At 45.2% G+C, this 26,142-nt stretch overlaps 4 protein-coding genes across 6 annotated transcripts in view; 3 read left to right on the forward strand and 1 right to left on the reverse strand.

Moving 5' to 3' along the window:
* The window catches only part of LOC311030406 (haloacid dehalogenase-like hydrolase domain-containing 5), an 8,105-nt gene extending 4,399 nt beyond the window's left edge, over positions 1-3,706 (forward strand). The window contains exons 7-9 of the mRNA XM_084036139.1: positions 61-237; positions 2,236-2,416; positions 2,604-3,706. Of these exons, the coding sequence (XP_083892265.1) occupies positions 61-237; positions 2,236-2,416; positions 2,604-2,795 (550 nt within the window). The 3' untranslated portion in view covers positions 2,796-3,706. The remainder of the gene's footprint in view (positions 1-60; positions 238-2,235; positions 2,417-2,603) is intronic.
* Positions 3,707-4,308: 602 nt separating this feature from the next.
* On the forward strand, positions 4,309-15,503 carry pcif1 (phosphorylated CTD interacting factor 1). 2 transcript variants are annotated; one of them, XM_084035988.1, is made up of 16 exons: positions 4,309-4,412; positions 6,286-6,440; positions 6,570-6,694; positions 6,799-6,924; positions 7,007-7,140; positions 7,467-7,621; positions 8,266-8,413; positions 8,527-8,610; positions 8,697-8,796; positions 8,943-9,105; positions 9,267-9,436; positions 10,616-10,702; positions 10,790-10,974; positions 11,530-11,623; positions 11,935-12,110; positions 12,734-15,503. In XM_084035988.1, exons 2-16 carry the CDS (start codon positions 6,314-6,316, stop codon positions 13,071-13,073), a joined length of 2,214 nt encoding a protein of 737 aa, XP_083892114.1. In that variant the 5' UTR covers positions 4,309-4,412; positions 6,286-6,313; the 3' UTR covers positions 13,074-15,503. The 2 variants fall into 2 exon arrangements, with proteins under 2 accessions (XP_083892114.1, XP_083892115.1); XM_084035989.1 differs by having other exon boundaries at positions 4,339-4,412; positions 6,282-6,440.
* A 1,305-nt stretch (positions 15,504-16,808) lies between these two features.
* LOC311030415 (deoxynucleotidyltransferase terminal-interacting protein 1-like) lies at positions 16,809-23,993 on the forward strand. Of its 2 annotated transcripts, none has more exons than XM_084036152.1 (13): positions 16,809-17,150; positions 17,610-17,677; positions 20,922-21,018; positions 21,106-21,204; positions 21,388-21,447; positions 21,528-21,584; positions 22,620-22,681; positions 22,754-22,796; positions 23,001-23,059; positions 23,173-23,233; positions 23,337-23,408; positions 23,625-23,680; positions 23,776-23,993. In XM_084036152.1, the coding sequence occupies exons 1-13, from the start codon at positions 17,076-17,078 to the stop codon at positions 23,882-23,884; spliced, it is 918 nt and encodes a 305-aa protein (XP_083892278.1). In that variant the 5' UTR covers positions 16,809-17,075; the 3' UTR covers positions 23,885-23,993. The 2 variants fall into 2 exon arrangements, with proteins under 2 accessions (XP_083892278.1, XP_083892277.1); XM_084036151.1 differs by having other exon boundaries at positions 16,810-17,150; positions 17,607-17,677.
* polr2j (RNA polymerase II subunit J) lies at positions 23,982-25,617 on the reverse strand. The gene is made up of 3 exons (XM_084036296.1): positions 25,421-25,617; positions 24,785-24,893; positions 23,982-24,157 (listed from the first exon to the last, which is right to left on the reverse strand). The coding sequence occupies exons 1-3, from the start codon at positions 25,561-25,563 to the stop codon at positions 24,056-24,058; spliced, it is 354 nt and encodes a 117-aa protein (XP_083892422.1). The 5' UTR covers positions 25,564-25,617; the 3' UTR covers positions 23,982-24,055.
* Between the last annotated feature and the right edge of the window lie 525 nt (positions 25,618-26,142).

Below are 26,142 nucleotides of genomic sequence, written 5' to 3' on the forward strand. Positions count from 1 at the left end.
TTTCTCTGGTGTCCTCATGTGGTCCCGGTGATCGGTTTTGGCCCTGCTGTGTTGCCGTAGGTTCGGTCACGGGATGTTCATGCTGTGTCTGGAGTCCGTCTACAGGAAGCTGACGGGTCGGGAGCTTCAGTACCAGGCTCTGCTGGGGAAACCCAGTCTGCTGACCTACCAGTACGCCGAGCACCTGCTGAGGCTGCAGAACCACGACCACAAGCTGACAACCGTCTACGCCATTGGGTAACTAAACCAGCCACAACACCATCGGGTAACTAAACAATCCATAACACCGTCGGGTAACTAAACCAGCCACGACACCATCGGGTAACTAAACAATCCATGACACCGTCGGGTAACTAAACCAGCCACGACACCATCGGGTAACTAAACCAGCCACGACACCATCGGGTAACTAAACAATCCATAACACCATCGGGTAACTAAACAATCCATAACACCGTCGGGTAACTAAACCAGCCACGACACCATCGGGTAACTAAACCAGCCACGACACCATCGGGTAACTAAACCAGCCACAACACCATCGGGTAACTAAACCAGCCACGACACCATCGGGTAACTAAACCAGCCACAACACCATCGGGTAACTAAACCAGCCACGACACCATCGGGTAACTAAACAATCCACGACACCGTCGGGTAACTAAACCAGCCACGACACCATCGGGTAACTAAACAATCCATAACACCGTCGGGTAACTAAACCAGCCACGACACCATCGGGTAACTAAACAATCCATGACACCGTCGGGTAACTAAACCAGCCACGACACCATCGGGTAACTAAACCAGCCACGACACCATCGGGTAACTAAACCAGCCACAACACCATCGGGTAACTAAACAATCCATAACACCGTCGGGTAACTAAACCAGCCACGACACCATCGGGTAACTAAACAATCCATAACACCGTCGGGTAACTAAACCAGCCACGACACCATCGGGTAACTAAACAATCCATGACACCGTCGGGTAACTAAACCAGCCAAGACACCGTCGGGTAACTAAACCAGCCACGACACCATCGGGTAACTAAACCAGCCACGACACCATCGGGTAACTAAACCAGCCACGACACCATCGGGTAACTAAACAATCCACGACACCGTCGGGTAACTAAACCAGCCACGACACCATCGGGTAACTAAACAATCCACGACACCTTCGGGTAACTAAACCAGCCACGACACCATCGGGTAACTAAACAATCCACGACACCGTCGGGTAACTAAACAATCCATAACAACGTCGGGTAACTAAACAATCCATAACAACGTCGGGTAACTACACCAGCCACGACACCGTCGGGTAACTACACAACCCATAACACCGTCGGGTAACTAAACAATCCATGACACCGTCAGGTAACTAAACCAGCCACGACACCGTCGGGTAACTAAACCAGCCACGACACCATCGGGTAACTAAACCAGCCACGACACCGTCGGGTAACTAAACAATCCATGACACCGTCGGGTAACTAAACCAGCCACGACAACGTCGGGTAACTAAACAATCCATGACACCGTCGGGTAACTAAACAATCCATGACACCGTCGGGTAACTAAACCAGCCACGACAACGTCGGGTAACTAAACAATCCATGACACCGTCGGGTAACTAAACAATCCATGACACCGTCGGGTAACTAAACCAGCCACGACAACGTCGGGTAACTAAACAATCCATGACACCGTCGGGTAACTAAACCAGCCACGACAACGTCGGGTAACTAAACAATCCATGACACCATCGGGTAACTAAACCAGCCACAACACCGTCGGGTAACTAAACCAGCCACGACAACGTCGGATAACTAAACAATCCATGACACCATCGGGTAACTAAACCAGCCACAACACCGTCGGGTAACTAAACCAGCCATAACACCACCTGGGCTGTCTATGTCATCGGGTAAAAAATCGTCCATAATGCCATCTACACCATCGTCATCTATGACGTTGGGTAACTAAACCGTTCATAACACCATCTACACCATCGTCATCTATGACGTTGGGTAACTAAATCGTTCATAACACCACCTACACCGTTGGGTAACGAACCCATCCATAACACTGCCTACGACATTGGTAATTAAAGCATCCGTAACACCATCATCTATACCTTCTACGGCATCGGGTTACAACATCCATAACACCATCTACACCATCAGGTAGTAAGTAACAAGTAACAGACCTTCCTCTTGTTGCCTAGCGACAACCTGATGACAGACATCTATGGCGCTAACCTCTACAACCGCTACCTGGGTCAGCAACACGCCGCCACCGGCGCCACGATGACCAAGCTGGTCGCCCAGGGAACGGGGAGTCAGGTGACGATGGCGGTGCCGGAGGAGGAGCTGGTCTCTGCTGCTGCCCAGTGTCGCTCCATACTGGTAGGTTAGAGGACGCGTTCTGCTCTGGTCTTACTTAGTGAGTCATCAGTATATTTGTATACAAATATCTGAGATCTGGGTAGATGGTGACGTCACTGGGCGTCACAGTGACATCACCAATGGTCACTACCGCAAAGTCTCTCTGATGATAACATCATGTATTGAGGTCTGTTCTACCTTTCCACAGGTGTGCACAGGAGTTTATGACCCTCGCTCCCCGTTGCCTAGCGACCTGAGCGACGCCGCCACAGAGACGGTATTCCAGGGTCACAGAGACCTGGTGCTGGAGCTGGACCTGGTGGAGCCGCATCACGTGGTGGAGGATGTGGAGGCTGCAGTTGACCTGATGCTGCAGCAGCAGGAAAGCTCCGACCTTTGACCTCTGCCTGCTCTTAGCTTGGTGGCTAACACACTAATGCTGTGATCCAGAACTCAAACATTTCCGACGTCCTACTTGGGAAAAGTACGATGGAAACACAACTCAAAGTCGGCATTCCTACTTGTGAACTTTACAGCAAATCTATTGATCCCGACTTCACAGAGTTGCTGGCGTCACACGGCCTGCATTTAATCAAATATTATACATACTGTCATGTTGTAAAATCTGTACTAAATTGATGTTAAAATATGCCTTGTGGTTGATGGATGACCTGCTCCGTCCACCAAACCACAGCTGCCCCTCCTCTGTTCATGGGAAGGAGCCCGAGACCGGAGGAGGCCGGAGGGCTGGAGGACCGAGGGCTCCTCTAAAGGACCAGGTAGTGGCTCTGTGGCCTCATGGTCATTGGCTCGTTTTTGTCTGAATGTTTAATTTGGAAGTCAAACTGGCTTCACGCGCCACTGAGCCATGTCATACATCCACGCACAGAACTGTTCCTGTTTCTATCTAGTGCCCACAGTGTATCACCAGCTGTAAAAGTATGACATCCTCCTGTCTGTGACTCACGTCTTCATTCTTATATCCGCTTATAACAGTGTATTATAAACTATGTATCACACATGTATAGGCCTACGGATAATATACGTGAAATAAAGAATGTCTCAGTAATGAGTTTTAAAATAAAAATGTACAAAAGAAGTCAGACTCTCAGTCCGTGTGCTCGATTAGGTCATTCTAACAATCACGTGTAGGAAGTCAGCTGATCTGTTACTCTATCTCGCTACTAGAAGCGCTAGCTTGGCCAACCTTTTAATAATCTCACTTTGTTGGTGCTCTGGGTCTTTAATGTCAGACATCCAGCTTCTGTGAAATATTTGTTTGAATTTGTTTGATTGTCAACATCTAAATATTTCCATACTTTATATTTTCGTGAAATAAAAAAATCCTGAAAACCAAATTCATCCTCCTCTGCAGGTTATACATGTGTGAGTGTGTCATATATGTGTATATATATATATATATATATATATATACACATATATGACACACTCACACATGTATGTGTGTATACACACATACATGTGTGAGTGTGTCATATATGTGTATATATATATATATATACACACACATATATATATATATATATATATATATATATATATGTATGTGTGTATATATATATAAATGTGTATATATATATATATATATATATACATACACACACGTTTCTTTGGATGTATCCACACAGGTTTTAAAGGTTGACATTGATAAATAAATACGTTTATGGAAATATGTGTGTTTAAGTTTATTTTGGTTTGGTTATTGACATTGTGAAAACCTTCTTAAAGCATAATTAAAAAAGGTTTAACACTAATGCATCAAAGGTTTCTTTATTTTATTTTGTCAATAACATGGAAGCGGTGGGGAGGAGTGACCTGCTCAACATGGCGGGCGGAGCAGGACGTCTCGGAACAGGAAGCGGTACTCTGGCTGCGCCTGCGCAGTGGCTCATCCCGGGTCCCTGTAAAGATGTCTGAGCAGGCGGGGAGGGAGCGGAGCGGAGGACCCGAAACAAACGGACAGAACCCGCGACTCTCCGCAACTTAACCGGTCACGGTAAGGGCAGGCGGCCCGATAGAGCCGCTCCGACTGCACCGACATGCGGCGGAAGGTCTCGGCCTTCAGACGAGCCGGAAAAGCGGCGCGCAGGGCCGCCGAGTTTGTAGTAGAGAGCATAAATTCTGTGCAGGACGCGCAGCGCTGTGGCAGGGGCGTGTCCGCCATCTTGTCTGAAGTGGCGCCTTAATAGCAGCTGTCGCTTTGAGCGGAGAACGAGCGTACCGCGCAAAATGGCCGTTAATGTTGTCACATAAAGACGTCCCCGTTCGCCCCTTTGTGTTTTTAAATCACTTTAGCCCGGTTCGGCCCCGCCGTGTACCGACACCGGGAGCCGCTGTGTCCGTGTCTTCTGCCCGGGCTCCGGAGGAGCAGCCGCAGCTTTGTGTCGTCCTCCCCCCTCACCCCCTTTGGCTTCTCCTCCTCCGTGTTTGTTTGGAAAAAGCTCGGCAGGCGCATGCGCGTGTTCGCCGCGCTCGTTCTCTGCGTATGAGAACGAAAACATCGGGGTTTATTTAATTAATTCACCGCTTTCGTCTCAGCGCAGATACACAGACGCGTTTTAAATACAGTTTACTTTGATCGGATTAAAAAGCGACTTTTGCCGCCACATCCAGACGGTCGGTTATCAGCCTGTTCACGTCAATCTGTCAGCCTGTCGGTAAACACCGTCCGTTACTACAGTTACACAGCGGCGGTTAACGATGGCTCACTGAAAACCTTTTAGAACCATTCATCGGAATATTCCCTCATTCATCGTTTCAGCTCCAGGCTGTATTTATTCTATTTTGATTGTCGTCTATAAAATGTCAAAACTGTTAAAAAAAAAAAAAAAATCAGTCCGAGATTCAATTTACTACAAAACAGAAAATCAATCAAAACCGGAAGAAGATCCTGTGTGTCATTTGATTTCTGTCAATCAACAGATCGATACGTGTGTTTCAGCTCTAATCCAGTTTGACATTATACCAGGAAGGTGTTATGTTTTATATTCATACTCAATGTAACGTGTCTCTTATAAACGCGTTAACGTGAACAAACATTTAAATAATAAATAGTTATGAGGAGGAGAAAGACGCTCCTGGTTTTTACATTTTTCAAGACAAAGTCAAAATTCCAGTGTCATTTTATAGACGATGTCATTACTCATCAATAAAAACAAATAGCATGTTATATAACTTAAACTGAAGCATGTTATTGACATGTTAGCTGCACTCTTGTATGTTAAATGTATTAAAATTATTAGCGATTAAAATGTAGGTGCGTCAGACTCTCTTTAACTCGCACATTTTATTTTTCCATACGGTTAATAAGCAAACGTTCACCGTAGGATAACTGTAAAATTTAATACCATGATACCTGTGAAATAAATATAGAAATGGATGTAATAAATATAAATACACTTATTTATTTCAGGAGACTTTTATTTCATAGTGCCACGTTTATTTCCAGTCTGTCTGCTGTTCTGGTGCTGTGGAGATAAGGCTAGTAGCGGTTAGACGCCATTACACCGTTTGTCCACCAGAGGTCACTGAGCTGATTTTTACACCGAGTACAGCTGAAACAAGTCAATCGACAGAAAATCAATTTTGTAACTAAATAATCGTTTTTTATTTTTTAAGTATCTAACCTGGTTCCAGCTTCTCGCTAACGGCTGAAAAATGAACTGAACATCTTTTGAATTCTTATGTGAAATAATGACTTTATTTCAATAAGACATCACATTCTGAGGTACATTGATGAGGATCCTTATCAGACATGTTTGCTTAGGTGATGGGTGAAACAACATATCCATATTTTATACAGTCTGAATTCAATATCTCACCTGTGTTTTATTTTGAAAGTTATTAAAGTTTGTCTTCCTGTCAGGCAGGTCGATGTCATTCTGACGAGCCGCTGAGATGTCCAATGACAGCCAGGGATCGGTCAAAGGGGAGGCGGCCTTGATGCTGTCTCCCTCTGGCCCCGCCACCTCTCAGGGACCGCCCCTTTCTCCGTCCACCGCCGCCAAATCACCTGAGCTCCCAGGTACACCTGTCTGTCTTTCTGTCTGAGCTCCCAGGTACACCTGTCTGTCTCTCTACCTTTCTGTCTGAGCTCCCAGGTACACCTGTCTCACCAGTGTGTGTGTGTGTCTCTCTCTGACCTGTCTGACAGATGAACTGGTCCAGGCCGGGTGGTCGAAGTGCTGGTCTCGGAGGGAGAATAGACCATATTATTTTAACAGGTTCACCAATCAGAGCCTGTGGGAGGTCCCAGTGTTGGGTCAGCATGATGTCATCGTGAGTAACGCCATGCTTCCCTTTCATTTGTGAGGTTGTGAGGTCATATTATACATGTTTGGTTAGCATCTAGTTTGAAACTGAGTCTGTTTCTCCATCTGCAGTCTGATCCTTTAGGTCTGAATGCAGCCCCAGCAGAGGGTGGAGACGGTAACCTAGGTAACGGTCAGAGGAAAAGGAGGATTTCTGAGGAACAGGGGGCGGGGCCCAACAGCATCAAACGTGTCAAGGTAAAAAAAAAAAAAAAACGGTCACGGATCAGTGGTTTGCTTGGGTTTCTAATAATACGTAACATAACATGTGTGTTTCCAGGTGGAGCCCACCACACCCATCTCCCCCAGCACGCCCGGGGTCAAACCCTGGAACTCCGCCCCCGAGGACAAACCGGCCCAACCAGCCACGCCCACAACACAAACCCCCGCCCCCGCTCCATACAGACCTGCTGTGTGAGTGCTAAGGCCACACCCCTCTCTCCGTCAGCATCTTTAGCTACTACGTTCAGATCCTCTTGGCTTTAATTGAATAAAATCGAACATTTTCACAAAAATATTTCACAATATCGTTTTATATTTAGAGTTATAAAATGCCTGTTTTCTGAATGGAGTCTGGATTGATGGGAGCTAGGCTACGCTAACGTCGCTAACACTGAATGAGCAGCATTATTATTATTAAATATATATTGTGATTGTTATCTGTCGATCAATATAAGAAAACATAGTGTGCTAGCATTCCAGCCTTGTGTCGGAGGTTCAGTGTTTGTTGTTTGTTTCAGTATCTACTGGGATCTGGACGCCCAGACCAACGCTGTGATCAGAGAGCACCCCCCCGCCAGCCACCTGCCCCCCCACCCCGAGATCGAGCTGCAGAGAGCTCAGCTGGTCACCAAACTTCGGCAACACTACCATGAACTGTGTCACCAGAGAGAAGGTACGTCACGCTCATGATCCCTGAGGCGTCGGGTCCTCTGATTCGTCCAGGAGCAATCATGTGACCGAAACCACACACCCGGAGGTGTGGGGGGGGGGGGGGGGGGGGGGATTCATCCAGATATTAAATACACTGAGAAGGAGCAGACAGAAGCACAATGCTTAAAAAAACCTGCCTCTACCTTACATCGTCATTAAAAATAAATAAATAAATAAGTATGCATTAATACATTAACAGTACAATTCTAAAATGACCTACCATATTACACTGTGATTCTGTTTGCTCAATAATCGGTTGTCGTCCTCTCTATATTGGTCAAATTGTATTTTCTTTGTTTTTTAATTATAAAATGCTACGGCTTAGTTTATCTCACCATTTAAACCATTCCACAAGCTCAGCCGGAGGTTTAACGTCACCACGTCACCATTTCTTTCCAAAAACGATCCGTTTTGTGTCACTGCATCTGAGTTAGCTAGTTAACACAGGCAACACAAAACCACAAAAAAACAACCTAGCTTTGAAACAACCAGAGAGCGGGTTTTTAATTTGTTCTACCTGGTAGTACCTCCACGGCCCACTGGGTGGTGCTCTGTGGCCGACCAACGGTAATAGCTGTGTTGTGTTACCGTCTGTCTGTGGTTCAGGCATCGATCCGCCCCGGGAGTCCTTCAACCGTTGGTTACTGGAGAGGAAAGTCATCGACAAAGGTCACGACCCCTTACTGCCCAGTGACTGTGAGCCCGTCATCTCCCCGTCCATGTTCAGAGAGATCATGAACGACATTCCCATCAGGTACCCGTCTGTCTGTTCTAAACGTATCACTGGTGTCTGTATTGATTAGGTATCATCTCACCTGCTCTGATTGTTTAGTTAGATTAATTAGTTTTCATATCCGTGTGTCTCAGGTTGTCCCGTATCAAGTACAAGGAGGAGGCCCGCAAGCTGCTATTTAAATACGCCGAAGCTGCCAAGAAGATGATTGACTCCCGGTACGTCACACCTCATCCACCTGAGATTTACAAATGTTGATGCTCTGAATGTGGTGTTGAGAAGCTTTGACCTTTGACCCGTGCAGGAATGCAAGTCCAGAGAGCAGGAAGGTGGTGAAGTGGAACGCTGAGGACACCATGAGCTGGCTGCGCCGAGACCACTCCGCCAGCAAGGAGGACTACATGGTAACCTGACCCCCACTCTGTTTACTCTCCTGGTGGATCTGCTGCAGATCCACCAGGACACCAACGTTCATCCAACTGAGACGTGTGTGTGTGTGTCTCTGTGTGTGTCTGTGTGTGTCTGTGTGTGTGTGTGTGTGTGTGTGTAGGACCGTCTGGAACACCTGAGGCAGCAGTGTGGTCCTCACCTCGCCGCTGTCGCCAAGGACTCTGTGGAGGGAATCTGCTCCAAGATCTACCAGCTGTCTGCCGAGTACAGCCGGCGGCTGAGACAGACACACCTGAGTCTGCTGCAGGACCCCCCACCCACAGGTACATACACACACACACACACACACACACACACAACTGGGTCTGCTGCAGGACCCCCCACCCACAGGTACATACACACACACACACACACACACACACACACCTGGGTCTGCTGCAGGACCCCCTTGTCACGTACCCTTGTGTCCCGTGTGCCGGTCCAGAGGTCTCGGCGTCCCCCCAGCAGTCCCGGCTGGTCTACTGCTACCCGGTGCGCCTGTCGCTTCCCTCGCCGGCCCTCCCTCGAGTCGAGCTGCACTTTGAGAACGACGTGGCCTGTCTACGCTTCAGAGGAGAGATGGTCAAGGTCAACAGAGGTCACTTCAGCAAACTGGTCAGTACTGATGAAGGAGAGACACCGCCGATGTAACCATGGAAACGTGAAGCTCACGTTCATGTTGTCACGGCAGGTGGAAGCTAATGTCGCAGTATCATTTAAATATAGCTCCTGTGTCTTTGTGACAGTCATTATACGAATTTGAAAATGAGCGAAATATCCAACACGAAATAATAACAAAATAAAACAAAACAAATAAATACAAATAAAAAAAACTCTGCGGGAAGTGTTGAGGCTTAAAAGAGATTTTAAGAAAAAGAGTTGACTATGAGGCAGGAATTCAGAATAAAGTGGAGTTAAAAAACTACTGATAATTCTATATTTCCTTTTATTAGCAAATAAAAACAGTTACTAAAGTCTATCAGCAGAGGGCGACATTCCTTCAGTAAATACCTTGACTGTAATAATGTGTCTATAAAGACAAATAACAAGGTAAACAATGGGCTGTGTGTGTGTGAGTGATTGTGTGTGTCCGTGTGTGTGTGTGAGTGATTGTGTGTGCGTGTGTGTGTGTGTCCGTGTGTGTGTGTGTGCGTGTGTGTGTGTGTGTGTGTGTCCGTGTGTGTGTGTGTGTGTGTCCGTGTGTGTGTGTGTGTGTGTGTCCGTGTGTGTGCGCGCGTGTGTGTGTGTGTGTCCGTGTGTGTGCGTGTGTGCGTGTGTGTGTGTGTCCGTGTGTGTGTGTGTCCGTGTGTGCGTGTGTGTGTGTGTGTGCGCGCGTCCGTGTGTGTGTGTCCGTGTGTGTGTGTGTGTGTCCGTGTGTGTGCGCGCGTCCGTGTGTGTGTGTGTGTGTGTGTGTCCGTCCGTGTGTGTGTCCGTGTGTGTGTCCGTCCGTGTGTGTGCGCGCGTCCGTGTGTGTGTATGTGTGCGTGTGTGTCCGTCCGTGTGTGTGTCCGTCCGTGTGTGTGTGCGTGCGTCCGTGTGTGTGTATGTGTGTGTGTATGTGTGCGTGTGTGTGTCCGTCCGTGTGTGTGTCCGTCCGTGTGTGTGTCTGTGTGTGTGTCCGTCCGTGTGTGTGTGCGTGCGTCCGTGTGTGTGTATGTGTGTGTGTATGTGTGCGTGTGTGTGTCCGTCCGTGTGTGTGCGTGCGTGCGTCCGTGTGCGCGTGTGTCCGTCCACATGAAGTGTCAGCTGAGGTATGTCTGCCTGTCTCACCCTCTGCCTGTCTTGTGTCTCCAGGAGTTGCTGTACAGGTACAGCTGTATAGACGACCCTCGCTTCGAGAAGTTCCTGTCCAGAGTCTGGTGCCTCCTCAAGAGATACCAGGTCAGCTGATCACCGGATCCCACATGACTGTTTGGTAACGCTGGTAACGGGTGAGTTAATGAGGCGTGTGTGTGTGTGCGCGCTCAGGTGATGTTCGGCAGCGGCGTTAATGAGGGAACAGGCCTGCAGGGGGCGCTACCGGTGCCCGTGTTCGAGGCGTTGATCCGACAGTTCGGAGTTTCCTTCGAGTGCTTCGCCTCGCCGCTCAACTGCTACTTCAAACAGTTTGGCTCCGCCTTCCCCGACGTCGACGGCTTCTTCGGATCCAGAGGGTGAGACAGGTGTTAACACCTACACGCCGTCTGTCTGCGTGTGTTTACCTGAGGTTCAACAGGTCAGATACGCAGACAGCCGGTAGAGATTATTAAAATGCATCTATATGTGACTGTTAATATCACTAGTATGGATATTTAGGCATTGGACCACATTAAAATTAGGATATTATCCCGATAATCCTTCAAAAGTGTGCTTTAAACAACCTGACATCACTTGACATTTTGTTAAGAAACAAATATTTGAACTATTATATCTTTATTTTTTGGTGGGCTTCCTTTTTATTAAGTGAAAAACAATCATATAAGATAATCATAAATCATAAAGTCCCTCAGCTTAAATAAAGGACCAATAAAATAAATATTTTGTATTTTCCATGATGTGAGGTAGACGTCTCTGTGAGGACCTTTTTTATGAGTGATGATGATGCAGAAACCAACATGCTTTGAAGATGTAGTTAGAGGTAGTGATGCGGGTCTAAGCAGACCTGGATCTCGGACCAGAGACCTGTGTGGACTGAACAGGAGCATGAACCCGGTGTTGTGTGTTTTCAGGCCGTTCCTGTCTTTCTGTCCGGTCAGCGGCTCGTTTGAAGCCAACCCTCCGTTCTGTGAAGAGCTGATGGATGCCATGGTGACGCACTTCGAGGTGTGTGTGTGTGTGTGTGTGTGTGTGTGTGTGTGTGTGTGTGTGTGTGTGTGTGTGTGTGTGTGTGTGTGTGTGTGTGTGTGTGTGTGTGTGTGTGTGTGTGTGTGTGTGTGTGTGTGTGTGTGTGTGTGTGTGTGTCGGAACTTTACCGGTCTGAACCGGGCCGCTCTAGTCTGGATCAGCTTGTGTCAATTTGTTTTTAAGATTCAAATTCACCATTCTTGACGTACTTCTGGTTCTTCTGGTGTGTAATTGTGCGTCCTGGGCTGTACTGGTGGATGACGGTCATATTGCTGTCTCCGTCCCATCAGGAGCTGCTGGACAAGTCCTCCGAGCCTCTGTCCTTCATTGTCTTCGTCCCTGAGTGGCGTGACCCCGTGACCCCGGCTCTGACCCGCATGGAGGCGAGTCGATTCCTCCGTCACCAGCTCAGCGTCCCGGCCTACGAACACGAGTACCGCTCTGGGAGTCAGCACCTTTGCAAGAGGTACTAATACTACACTCTACTCCCTACTCATATGTGTACCTGTACATCACCAACAGTTTTCAGTGACAATAAGTCAGGGTTGGTACAGGTGCTGGAAAGCCTTGAAAACACTTGAAATTAAGTGTGGTGTTTCCAAGGTTTGAAGAGTGCTTGGATGTAGAATAAAGGTCTTGAAATGTGTGTTGTATGTGATGACATCTATGATAGAACAGACGAAAAGAAGATCTCCATATCTGAGGGACTGAAAACAGCATTTTCTGACATTTCTTTATGAAAAATGCCTTTTGATGATGAACAGATGATGAAAATAGTTGGTGATTATATTTCTGTGGATCTGTTAGTGGAATTAGTTTTCCTTTCATTTGTGGTCCTTCTGTAAAAAGCTGTCTCCAAACATCATGTTGGTTGTTTAGAGGACAATAACATCTCATTTAATGTGATGAACAAGTGACATAATAAGTAGACTGAATACTGACCATTGGATTGATACAAATATGGAGTTTACCACAGCTGGAAGGGGCTGGAAACGCATGGGAATGCACCTTGAAGTGCTTGGAAAGTGCTTGAATGTGACTTTGGAAAAGCTGGAGGAACCCTGTACATTAAACTGTGTGTATTTTCAGAGATGAGATGTACTACCGGGCGGTACACGGTACTGCAGTACTCTTCCTCCAGAACGACGCCGGTTTTGCAAAGTGGGCGCCAACGACGGAACGTCTGGCCGAGCTGATGTCGGCGTACCGCCCCTCCCCCGCCCTCCCCTCCACCATGTCCTCCCCCGGCCCTGCCCCCCCCATTGCCCCTGGAGACAAAGACTCCGCCCCCAAGGCCGCTGATAGGACGCAGGCCGCCGTGTTGTCGCCTGGTGGCAATGACGATAACAACAACACCAACAACAACACCAGCAGCAGCAGCAGTAGCAGTAGTAGCAGCAGTCCCCAAGACAAGGTGGCTGCTGTGTAGAGGGGCGGGGCTTGTACGACCACGCCCCCCCCTGGCTTGTGTAAATTTTATGTTTTTAATCGTCTCGTCAGTTTAGAGTGTCCCTCACCAGCACCTGTAGCATCTGTCCTCATAACCCACAATGCCGTTCTGCTGCCGTCCGCAACGGGGGCAGAGCGGCTGATCTTTTCCGTTGGCTTTCACCATATCCCCCACATCAGCTCTTCTGATTGGTTGAAGCTCTGACATCACAGCGTCTGGAGCTTTTCTTTCACCTGCAGCTGATTCACGTCCCAGTGTGGCCGCCCGCGTTGCTCGGCAACAGGAGGCCCAATAAGTCGATGTAGTTGAGCTCCAGCAATAAAAAAAAAAAACCTTTTCACTCACCTGTGATGTCACCTGTGATGTCACTGGTGGACTTCTCATTGACACACCGACAGGGCTTGGTGATTGGTTGACAAGGCAGCTATCGTTTCTATCGGACTCGTCTTTCTTTGAGTCGGACTGAAACTTCAGGCCCGCCTCCTTCGGGATGGCCTGGCCAATCAGTGCACGTCCTCCAGAGGATGAACTCAGTGGGCAGAAGGGGGCGGAGCATTTGCAGTGAGGTCATATTTGCCGGTGGAAGGAGGCAGAGTCGGATCTGGGGCTAGGAACGGGGCTTCTGACCGAGACGGACGCATCTCCGCGGTCCCATCAGGCTTCCTGTCGGGCTCTTCGTGAAACAGAAGCTGGATCAGAGATCAGGTGTGTTTGGCACCAGGTCGAGCTGTTGGACTCGATCCTCCGAGTTGAACCGAGTTGTGAAGTGTGAGAAGTTTGTTCAGGGTTTCCGTTACAGACCCTGTCAACCACATAAAGCAACCTTTTTCCTCCTCGTACGACTCTGCTCAGAACTCTTTCTCAATATCATGCATGTCATGTAATCTAAAAAAAAAAAAAACTTAAAACTTTTCTGAGAATATTTTTACTTTCTAATAAGACATTTTCTGTTGTTTTATTTTTTGAATGATATTTAGTTTAATTATTTTTGTTTCATAGTAGCACTAATATCGATGAACATGAACTTATGATTTGATTTAGTGTTCATAAACGTGTTTACAAACAGATCTTTAAAAAGAGGAACCAGCGACTCCTCACACTTCACTCACTGGATGTATGATAATAACTGGATACCTGACCCCAAGGTGGCGCCGTTCAGCCCAATGAGCATGGCTCACCTGGCGCCTAGCTTCTGGGTTTAAAGTTTTAGAATCGCATTTCTGGGCTCGAGGTGAAGTTTTACAAAAAGATCCGTGTATTAAAAATCTTTGATGCAAAGTCAAAATTGATTCATTTCCACTTTGTGTATTTACCTCGGGGTGTTTTAACTGCAGTACCACGCGTGGCCACCTGGCAGAACCAAAAGCAAGCGAGTATACAGTTCTTCCTATACATCCAGGCTCCACACCAGCAGCCGACTGTCTGTTCTCTGATTGGCCGATGAGTCGTCCTATCAGGCGCCTGTCTCCGTGTGACATCAGTTTCCGCCCCAGCTGTAGATACTGTACAGTTAAACTGATATGAAGTCTGTTGATGTTATTTTTCCTCATCTGCTGTTAAATTGATTGAAAAAACAAATTGAATTATTCTTTTTTTTATTTGATTTAATTTAACTTTTTTTTTTTTAAAAGAGATGGAGATCTGTTTTCTGTATTATACAGCTTATGATAGTTTGTTTTAAACTAAACCAAAGTGTTATTAAGAAAATCTATATCTTGTATGTAAAAGTAGAAGTGTGTATGCATCAGTAATGCTGAAGTCTAACCAGCAGAATACTCCGCCACAATATTTTTATAATTCTCAGCTGTTCTCTTTTCAGTAATTATTTGTTTTTTATGTTTTTTTATTATTATTTCTGGTTTTCGTTGTGCATGAAACCTTTTTGGACTCTTTAACGTGATCGTAATCCTAAACGTGTTTTCGGTCGGGTTTTCGGGGCCGCTGCCATGTCTCCGTCGCTACTCACGCAAAATCAATGTTTCTTCAACGTTTTAGCGCTTAATGTTTTCTTTAAAGGTGCAGTCCAACATTCTGGGGTATTGTGTTTTCTGTTGAGTTGTTGGAAGGTTTTTTTTATTATTATTTAATTTTATTTTTGATAGATTGCCCTGCTTCCAGTCTGTGTGCTAAACTAGGCTAATGTTGGACTGTCCCTTTAATGGTTCTGGAAAGCCAGTAACACTTTGGTATTCCTGTGAAACTACTCTACAGTGACCAAAGGAAACATACGTGGGTTTTTAAGAGCTCTGATTTTTTTGTAATTACTGGATCTGTATCTGATAAAAGTCCTCACTGTTGTGAGATAATATGTTGTGATTACAAGTGTTTCTTGTAATTACGAAATCGTGATTTCAGGAAAACTTTCCCCATTTTTATGATTTGTATAGAATAAATACAGAACAAACTTTTCTAATTGTAAGAAACTGATTCTGATAAAAACTTAAATCACAAGGGAAGTGTTTGAATTGCAAGATGTTTACCCAAAACATTATTTTTTTTTTTACTGTCTAATAATTACAACATAAATTATTAGATAAAGATCATATCTGCCTCAGTATTTTATTTTTTCTTATCCAACAATCCATTTTCATTTGTTTACTTTGTTTATAACAATGATCTTGTAAGATAGAATGTTTATAATTGTAAGAGCTTCCTCTAACATGAGATACAGATCTTCTAGTTACTTTGTGACAAAATAACGAGAAAGTTCTCCATTATCTAAACAAGACTTTTGTCTTGTAATTATAAAGAAATCTTAAGACAAAGAAATGGTCAAAGTTAGCTGAAGTTTAGTCATCGTGATATTGTGAGTTCTCAGTTATTTCAAGATACAAGAACTTTAATTCAGACATAGTATCTCATAATTGTTAGTTTAAAAACAGAAGTCATGAATAGAAGATGACATTTTCAGTAGTTTTGTCTTAGCTGAACACGTTTCTTTATTTTCTTAAGTCAAGTGACGTCACACGGTGCGCTGCACGTCGGCGAAACCCCGGCCATGTTTGTAGTCCTCACAGCTGGAGAATGTAAATACAGTCTGTCCTTCATCCTGCCTGCAGACACACTGCAGCTTCACTCTCCCAGTAAACATGTATCCCACCCAGTTACACACCAGTCCAACTCGTCTTTCTCTCGCTCTGACATGTTGACGGAAAGTCACAAAGCAAATACGTTTTACTGGTAACCAGCTCCTATAATAAACACGCATTTTGAGAAAAATATTTATACTTTGTAATGACTGAAAATGTATTTTCTCATACGTTTTTTTTAGATCTGTAATAAGTGCAAAATGAGGGTAATCATGGAATAAACATTTGATACACATCCTGATAAATTAGTGGAAGAAAACAGTTCTGGTCTGTATCTTAACTCCACATCTAATTATGATTTATCAAATATTCACAGCTGTATTTATGAGCTAGAAGTGTTCTATGTATTGGTTATGCATGTCATGATTAACAGAACTCCAAATAATTCATAGGACTTTATCTCATATTTTTTAGAAATTAGTTTGCGATTCTTTTTTTTTCTTTCTTTTAGATAAAAAGCAAATGTCTTAATTCTGATTCATCATGAAGTCCAGGTTGTTTCACGTTAGCCACGCTTCTTAAAGTCGTAATCATACTGAAGTAAAACGCGTTCACACAAGTGTTTATTTGGATTTGTGGAGATGGTGCTTTTATTTTGAAGGGATGACCGGAACATGGTTGATGTTGCTGCTAGCTTAGTTTCAAAACTAACGGAAGAAACTGTAAATAAATACTCGTCCGTGTCGGTGATCGGTTATCGGTGTATCTGTAAACATCTCTCCGCCTCTCGGCGTCTGTCCGCGGAGTCATTCGAGGCAACGAACCGGTACCAGGACTTTGTAACTTCCGCTCAGAAGAATAAAGCCCAGCTGCCGCCGTTAGCATTAGCTGTTAGCCTCGCATAGCAGCGTTAGCTCGGTTGGTACCGGGCCGTGTCGGTACCATTTCTAGCATGGGAGCCCACCGCAGTGAGGGAGGCCGGGACTGGCTGGAGCAGGACGCGCCGGAGCCGCCGGAGCAGAGCCCGGTACGAAGCACGGGTAACGGCGGCTAATGCGTTAGCCTAGCTAGCTGCTAGCCTGAACCTGAACTCATGATATTAGTTGTATTACATTAAATTATAGCATATTACATTATGTCAAAGATATTACTTCTATTTCAATTATATTAAGATGTTAATGCCTCGGTGAGTATGTGACTATCTTTTAGATGACGTTATGTTGCACGTCATTATTGATCTATCTGACGATATTGTTTTGAGTAATTAATTAATTTCTAGTAAACAGAAAACCGTGAATTATCTCTGTCTTTGAAGATAAGTACCTCAACTCATAAAATTGATGAATTCAATGGACGTCATTTTTAACATTTCAGATTTACAGTTTTAACTTAATTAGAAAATATGTCTCTTCTCTGGTGTTAAGTCCTTAATTAAGTCATGACGTGGTTATTTGTCATTGATGACTCATCCGTCTGTGTTTAGAAGCCGTGGAACTTGATGATCAAACACAGACAGATTCACAGAAGAGGACGACGCTCACACATGACAGTCAGGTCAGTACTGGTTTATCAAATCAAATGTTATTTTTATAGCCCTTTACAATAACCAGACAGTACCCAAAGTGCTTTACATCATCAAAGCAATAAAATAATACATAAAGACACAAGAACGTGCAACAGTGCTGCAAGAAAACACAAGAAAAGTGCTACTAGTGCTGCAGGGTGTTAAAGGCCCTCTATATTGCATCAAGTAAAAACCCTAACCCTAACCCTAGTCACAGTTAAATGCCAATCTAAAAAAGTGTGTCTTCAGCTTTGATTTAAAAAGGCTGAGGTCAGTAATGGTGCGAATGTCAGGGGGCAGACTGTTCCACAGCCTGGGAGCTGTGACAGCAAAAGAACGATCGCCCCACTGTTTGAGTCTTGACCTTGGGACTTCTAACAGGAGCTGGCCGGAAGAACGGAGGGCCCTGCCATGATCACGGACAGTTAAAATCTCTGACAGGTAGGAGGGAGCCAGGCCATTCACGGCGTAAAAAACAAACAATAACAGTTTAAAATCAATTCTAAAACGAACTGGAAGCCAGTGGAGTGACGACAGTACAGGGGTAATGTGTTCACGCCTGGACGTGCCTGTTAGAAAGCGGGCAGCAGCGTTCTGAACAAGTTGAAGACGGGAGATTAAAGACTGGCTGAGGCCGACATAAAGTGTGTTACAATAGTCCAGTCTTGAACTGATGAAAGCGTGGATCGCCTTCTCGAGGTCCTGCAGACTTAAAAAAGGCTTGACTTTGGCCAGGAGACGCAGCAGAAAAAAGCTTGTGCTAACAACAGACCTAATCTGTTTATCCAATCTGAGCCCACTGTCAAATGCTACCACAAGATTCTTTACATGTGGTTTAAAAAATGGCGCCAGAGTCCCAGAGTTTGTAATTAAACATTTGACATAGATGGCGTGCCAAACAAAATACATTCAGTTTTGCTGTCTTTCAGGTGCAAAAGGTTTAGAGCCAGCCACTGTTTACATCAGTGATACAGTCCAGTAACTGAGTAAGTGCAGTGTTTTCATTGGGTTTCATGGGCAAATATAACTAGTTACACACCCTAGTTACACACATTACTAGTTTACACCCAGTTGCACTGGTGTCACTCCGGAGTCAAACTGGATTCATACTGAAACAGACCTGGATCAGATTACAGTAAATGCAAGAAAATAATACATGGGTTTTATTTAGCACATTTCCAGGTGCTCAAAGATGCTTTACAAAAACAAACTAAAACAAAAGAGAACACAACAAAGCAAGCAAGTCAACAAAAAAGAAAAACCACAAAATATGACTAAATACATTATAAATAATGACACAACACGTTGAGGACTCAAAAATGTATATACATAAATAGATATATGGTTTCTATATTGTGTATTTTTCTGCAGAGTTGAACGTCTTCCAGGCTCTTGTCTCACGAGACGGGAGGTTATTGTCATCATATATTTTTTAATTATAATAAAAACAGCTCCAATAAGCAAAATGAGAGCTCCACCGTCTGTGTAAATACAAGAACATAATCTGCCATTTCCTGTCTTTAACCTCGCGTTGAACCTTGTGAGGAATTCTCTCAGGAAAAGTCTGCAGACGTGGATTTTTAGAAGGTGTGCATGAAGGCGCTCAAAATGTTGGTGAGTCAGAACTCAAGGAACTCACGATTTGACAATGGGACGCCTCTAAACTAGAGCCCGACCGATATATCGGCGAGCCGATATTATCGGCTGATATTAGGCATTTTCCAAACTATCGGTTAGTATTGGTATTGGCATTAATAATGGCCGATAAATGAATAAAAACGGACGAAACACCCTTAGAACTTAACAGAATTTGTCTCCAGTCTTGTTCAAAGTTATATTTATGAAGCGTACCAAGTCTTTTAATACTAGTAACTTTCTGTTTGGTTGTTGTTGTTATTGTGTTTTTGTTCAAACGACTTTAAGTTTTACATCTTAAGTTTGTATTTTTATACATTTTATTTATCAGAACTTTAATATATTTTGATGTTCCGTTGTGACAATAAAATAAACAAGTTTATTTTTAAACTGCATTATCTTATTATTTTAGTGAAGACATGTAAATAACTACAAATAACTAATGTTAGGGAAATCTGTTAATGTTTTGTTACACATTTCTGAAATAAAAAAATAAAAAATATTGGCCGATATATCGGAAAATCAGATTTTTAAATCAACAAACATTTGTATCGGTATCGGCCTTCAAAATCCTTTATCGGTCGGGCTCTACTCTAAACCCCTCAAGGACGTCAAAATCTGTGAGTCACAATAACTCGGTATTAAAGGGGGAGGGGCTAATCAGACAGCTAGCAATGCGTTTGTGAGAGAGAATGCGTCTGTGTGCATCGGCATCTTTCAACATAAAACGTCCCGCTGTGTGAATGTCAGATTAACCTGAGAGTCCTGAAACCCACAGATGAGTCAGCATTTTTACATTTCTGATTCCCTCCTCTTGAAGTTCCATCCATCCATCCATTGTCTACCGCTTATCCTGTATTCAGGGTCGCGGGGGGGCTGGAGCCGATCCCAGCTGTCAGCAGGACGCCAGTCTATCACAGGGCCGACATGTAGAGACAAACAACCATTCACACTCACATTCACACCTACGGGACATTTAGAGTCATCAACTAACCTATCCCCATCCTGCATGTCTTTGGACTGTGGGAGGAAGCCGGAGAACCCGGAGAGAACCCACGCTTACACGGGGAGAACATGCAAACTCCACACAGAAGGAACCCGGGCCGACCCGGGAATCGAACCCGGGACCCTCTTGCTGTGAGGCGAGAGTGCTACCCACTACACGCAGCCCCTCTTGAAGTCAACATGGATTATTTTAATGTTTATTTTGATGCCTTAAATAAGGTCTGTGGAAAAAAAAGGCATGGCTCACACTAGCCTGCTTTTCCTCTAAATCATGCAGCTTTTTGGACTTTTTCACTTTTGGATAAATACATGTCATCGTGGTTTAATAATGGATTGGATTTGTATGGTGCTTAACTGTGTGTGTGTGTGTGTGTGTGTGTGTGTGTGTGTGTGTGTGTGTGTGTGTGTGTGTGTGTGTGTGTGTGTGTGTGTGTGTGTGTGTGTGTGTGTGTGTGTGTGTGTGTGTGACTGTGTGTGACTGTGTGTGACTGTGTGTGACTGTGTGTGTGACTGTGTGTGTGTGTGTGTGTGTGTGTGTGTGTGTGTGTGTGTGTGTGTGTGTGTGTCTGTGTGTGTGTGTGTGTGTGTGTGTAGCTACACGGATCCCCAGGTGTCCATGGACCTGTTGAGGGCGGTACTTCAGCCTAGCTTCAACGATGACATCATGGCTGTGTTCAGGAAGTACCACAAGGTGAGAGGTCTCACTCTTTGTGAGAAGGTGTGAACGAGACGTGAACAGGTTTGTCCGTGATGTTCTCGTGTTTTGTTTTGGTTCCAGTTCTTTGAGAAAGCGGCGGAAAACGTGAAGGAGAACGTTGGCGAGGACGTTCAGACCGATCAGCTAATCAAAGAGGCCTGCAGGAACACTCTGGAACATGTGAGCTCACTTCCTGTTGTTTGACCTGTCACCCTGCTGGTCATGTGACCACCTAAACTCGCCTGTATATCTGTGTCATCACAAACGGAACGTTAATGAACAGAAAGACAAATCAGCTGTTACTGTGACATCACATTGTCCTCAGCTGACTGTGTCTGTGTGGTTACCATGGTTTCCTTTCAGGCAAAGCAGCTGTTCCCAGAGGGGGAGGTGCGGAGGACCGGGTCAGATGTCACCATCAAGGTAGGAAGGGACAAGTGACAAAGATCCAGGACATGTTGTCACCTGGTCCAGGTCTGATCTGGTTCTTTGTGTCCCGTCAGAGGTCCAGACCTGTTGATGAAGACTACATTCAGAGAGGAAGCCCCGTCCCTAAGAAGGTACCGTCACCTCTGACCTCACATGTTGTAAAATGTATTTTTTATTTTTTTTGCTGAGGAACTAGATCGCACCGTCACTTCGAGGCCAGATCCCTGCGGCCCCGTACACACGAAGCAAAACTTTTTTTCTCCGTTTTTCCTTGGTGTCGTTTCAAGAAAATCTACGTCCAGACGAATCCACTGAAAACGACTCAGCGCGCTGTAGTACATATTCCAGGCCTATATGTGGCGCTGTTTCTGCTACAAAAATGCAGAAGAAGAGACGGAGCGTGACCGGATGTTTGCCGTTGCTATGGCAACACGTGAGAGTTACGGCTAATCTCCACCCGATCAATAAACACCCATAAGATGACAATTTGGCCCGTATAAATAAAACCAACAATAAGCACCAACAGCCGTCACCCTAAGGACCGTGACGAGGCGTTGTCACACGTTGGGATGGATTAGTTAGACAAATAAATGCCTACATTCATGGGAATTTAGCTAGCGGTTGTTTGTTAGCATCGTAATAAAGTAGCTTTTTCCCCGGAATATCGCCCTCCTCTCTCGGCTCCCGTTTTTTTTTTTCATACAGTGGCCCTGATACGCCGACGTACAGACGAGCAGAATATCTGCTACGAGCACGGAGGCCCCCGTTGTTGTTGGGGACGTCGCAGGGGAAGAAGTCAGGCTCGAGGGTCGAGGAGCGGGGCGATGACGTCAGCGTATTCGTTTTCGCCGTCTACACGAAAACGATCACGAAACAGAGGGGGGCCGTTTTTTTCTTTTCCACCCTGAGAGCTGGTTTCAAAAAAGTGCGTTTTCAGGCCACGAAAACGCCGGATCCGTATGGACGGAAGGGCGAAACGCACAAGACTTATGCGTTTACGCACTGAAAACGTTTTCTTCTGGACGGCCCCTGCATGCAAGGCACTAATGTAATTGGTTAACGAGGGTCAGCTATCAATCAGCATCTCTAGATCTAGTCTCTAAGACAAGAAAAGCGCTGTGATGGCGTCCAGTGTGTCTTTAACCGTGGTCGCCGTGTGCCTACAGAGACGGGCTCGTGGTGGCGGGATGGCGGCCTCCTCCGATCGACCTCACACCTTCTCCACTCAGTGAGTATAGCTGACAGCAAACGACTGACATCAGGTAGATTACGACATCTGACAAACTGTCCTGGTCCTCAGGGGGAAGCTCAAGTCTGATCCCATCAAGAGAGAAGGACCAAAGGTGAGTCACTTAAAGGAGCCGTTCACACAAACGGACATCAGGTATCTTCTATCCCAGCTGCATGAAACCCAGGTGTTTTATACCCGAGGACCTCCTTCAGAATGCCGAACCCTGAATCAGACCTGACTCACGCTGAGCTGATCAGCTGATCCGCCTGCTTGTGTAGCGCAGACATTTAACCTCGTTATTGTGTGCGTTTCTCAGTGGGATCCGAGCAGACTGAACGAAAACAGCACATTTGTTCTCGGCTCCAGAGCCAACAAGTGAGTCGACGTTATGTAAACATGATGTCATCACCATCACGTTTACAACATATCATTCAGGTTATACTGTCTGGGAGATTATTAAATAATCCTATGCTGTGATTTCACTGCAGGGCGCTGGGGATGGGCGGGACAAGAGGACGCATCTACATCAAACACGCTGATCTGTTTAAGGTAAACGGTCAAAGAAACAATCTCAGAATGGTGTCTGACCAGACACATCAACACTTGTGTGCGCTACACCTTTAAATAACGTGTGTGTGTGCGTGTTTGTTAGTATGCAGCAGATGCAAAGGATAAGCAGTGGCTGGCAGAGGGACACCACATGAGAGCGACAGGAGGGAAGATGGTGAGAGGACAACTCATTTAATACCAACACTTCGAGACTGAACTCTCCACTGTTATAGTGTACCTGAATGCACTGTGTGTGTGTGTGTGTGTGTGTGTGTGTGTGTGTGTGTGTGTGTGTGTGTGTGTGTGTGTGTGTGTGTGTGTGTGTGTGTGTGTGTGTGTGTGTGTGTGTGTGTGTGTGTGTGTGTGTGTGTGTGTGTGTGTGTGTGTGTAGGCCTACCTGCTAATTGAGGAGGATATCCAGGATCTGTCTCGCAGTGACGAGTACAAGTGAGTCACTCTTCTGTCACCAAGGCAACAAGCTCCACAGGTGCGTCTGTCTGTGGTTACCATGGTAATGTGTGTGTGTTCCCGCGTGTGTGCAGGGACTGTCCAGACGTTAAGATGGACGAGTTGAAGCCGTTCTCGGTTCCTCTGTGGATGGTGGAGAAGATGCAGAGAGCCATGGAGGCTCAGAGAGACGCCGACCTCTGACCCCCACTCCACACACACAAAATCTGACCTACCCACACTGATCACATTGTTATTATTACTGCTGTTTTTTTTAAAAATGAAATAAAAACAAGCTCTGCAGGTTGTGAAATGGCACATTTTATTTACAAAAATAAACTCATAGACGGGAGATGACATCATGGGGGCGGGGCATCACTCGATCCCCTCCTGTTTGTCCTTGATGGCCACTCGGAAGCGTTCCTCCAGCAGAGAGAGCTCGCTGATGAGATCGGTGATGGCGTTTGTGAAGGCTTCCTGTCAAAACACACTGATGAGCTGCTGAACCCACCTGGTTCATCTCAAAGGTAGTCAGGTGTGTGTGTTTGTTACCTGTGGACTGTAATCGGGTGTGTGTGTGTGTGTTACCTGTGGACTGTAATCAGGTGTGTTTGTTACCTGTGGACTGTAATCAGGTGTGTTTGTTACCTGTGGACTGTAATCAGGTGTGTTTGTTACCTGTGGACTGTAGTCAGGTGTGTTTGTTACCTGTGGACTGTAATCAGGTGTGTGTGTTACCTGTGGACTGTAGTCAGGTGTGTTTGTTACCTGTGGACTGTAATCAGGTGTGTTTGTTACCTGTGGACTGTAGTCAGGTGTGTTTGTTACCTGTGGACTGTAGTCAGGTGTGTTTGTTACCTGTGGACTGTAATCAGGTGTGTGTGTGTTACCTGTGGACTGTAGTCAGGTGTGTTTGTTACCTGTGGACTGTAATCAGGTGTGTGTGTTACTTGTGGACTGTAATCAGGTGTGTGTGTTACCTGTGGACTGTAGTCAGGTGTGTGTGTTACCTGTGGACTGTAATCAGGTGTGTTTGTTACCTGTGGACTGTAGTCGGGTGTGTGTGTGTGTTACCTGTGGACTGTAGTCAGGTGTGTTTGTTACCTGTGGACTGTAGTCAGGTGTGGTCTGCACTCTGATGACGATCTTGTGTTCTAAAGGATGAGGAACTTTATAACCAGCAAACAGAACCTGAGGATCCTTCAACAGCTGACTGACAGGACAAACAAAGAGAAACACACATCTGGTCAGTGTCTGAGGTTTTTAACCTCACCAAGATGGTTAAAGAGCAAGCTTTTATTGTGAAAACCTTAGTGTAGCTGATCACTAAAGAGCAGCTGTTATTGTGAAAACCTAAGTGTAGCTGATCACTAAAGAGCAGCTGTTAAATTAAATGATGGCCTTTGCTTCAATGCGTTGTTTGGGATTAGGAAATCATGCTTCTACCTAAATGTCCTACTTCATGATATAATATCACTGCAGCGTGAACTCTTTACATTTTCCAAAAATTTCACGATAGCCAAATATCCCGAACTTTTTGTGAGTAGTGTAGTTTGGAATAATCATAGTTGTTAACGGTGTACATAACTGATCTACAATGTGGCTGGGGAGTTGTTCGCCAGCGGTGTGTAGCCGGTTAGCATGGTGTTAGCATAGCGTCAGTTAGCCTCCGCCAGCGCCGTGTGGATGGGGAGTTGTGTAGCCGGTTAGCATGGTGTTAGCCTGCGGCTAGCCTCTTACGCTCGGATGATGTTGCCTAGCGTGTGGTCCTCCTTGTTCAGCGTGAACAAACAGGCGTTCGGCACCTTGGTGTCTTTGCTGATGCTGATCTTCTTCTCTCCTTCGAACAGGAGGAAAGACTCGAAGGCGGGAGGCGCGTTCATCTTCTGTCTCTCTGCCGCTAAAAAGCACTGATGGAGAACAGCCGGAAACACCGCTCCTTCAAAACAATACGACTTCCGGCTTCTTCTTTTTTTTTTTCTTTTTTTTTTTCTTTTTTTTTAGAAACTTTATTAAGTCATTATGGTGCAATACAATTCAATACACCAACAGAACATCGCCAGGGGGTTTCAATACAGACAATGCAGAGACAAGCTTTCATACAAAAACATTATAAAGTGTACATAAATTCAAAGTCTTTATAGCTTTCATGTTGATGGATTTTTTAATAGACTTGATGTATTGTTTGGCTTCATTTTCAAAAATAAGAAAAAGTGGTTTTTGATTAGTGTAACGACATTTATGAATGTGCCATTTGGCTAATTGTATAATAAGATTGATGATATAGTATTGTTTTTCTTTAGAAGATGGATTGTCGGTGAAGCCAAACAATACATGTTCAAAGCACAGGGAAAAAAGAGGTTCAATCGAAAAACAAATCAGGTTACAAATATCTTCCCATAATTTAGTTGAGAGAGGGCAAGACCAAAATAAATGAAAAATATCTTCAGGGTGTCCTACAC

The sequence above is a fragment of the Eutrigla gurnardus genome (assembly GCF_963514095.1).
Source record: "Eutrigla gurnardus genome assembly, chromosome: 2".
Classification (NCBI taxonomy): domain Eukaryota; kingdom Metazoa; phylum Chordata; class Actinopteri; order Perciformes; family Triglidae; genus Eutrigla; species Eutrigla gurnardus.

Bases quoted from the DNA above. Each gene is read 5' to 3' on its own strand.
- pcif1 (XM_084035988.1), top strand. From the start codon at position 6,314: ATGTCCAATGACAGCCAGGGATCGGTCAAAGGGGAGGCGGCCTTGATG. The intron at 6,695-6,798 runs GTGAGTAACGCC...CTCCATCTGCAG, and splicing joins TGGGTCAGCATGATGTCATC to TCTGATCCTTTAGGTCTGAA. The intron at 11,624-11,934 runs GTGTGTGTGTGT...CCGTCCCATCAG, and splicing joins CCATGGTGACGCACTTCGAG to GAGCTGCTGGACAAGTCCTC.
- LOC311030415 (XM_084036151.1), top strand. From the start codon at position 17,076: ATGGGAGCCCACCGCAGTGAGGGAGGCCGGGACTGGCTGGAGCAGGAC. The intron at 17,678-20,921 runs GTCAGTACTGGT...GTGTGTGTGTAG, and splicing joins CGCTCACACATGACAGTCAG to CTACACGGATCCCCAGGTGT. The intron at 23,234-23,336 runs GTAAACGGTCAA...CGTGTTTGTTAG, and splicing joins AACACGCTGATCTGTTTAAG to TATGCAGCAGATGCAAAGGA.
- polr2j (XM_084036296.1), bottom strand. From the start codon at position 25,563: ATGAACGCGCCTCCCGCCTTCGAGTCTTTCCTCCTGTTCGAAGGAGAG. The intron at 24,894-25,420 runs GTAAGAGGCTAG...TTGTCCTGTCAG, and splicing joins CTAGGCAACATCATCCGAGC to TCAGCTGTTGAAGGATCCTC. The intron at 24,158-24,784 runs GTAACAAACACA...GTGTTTTGACAG, and splicing joins CACCTGACTACAGTCCACAG to GAAGCCTTCACAAACGCCAT.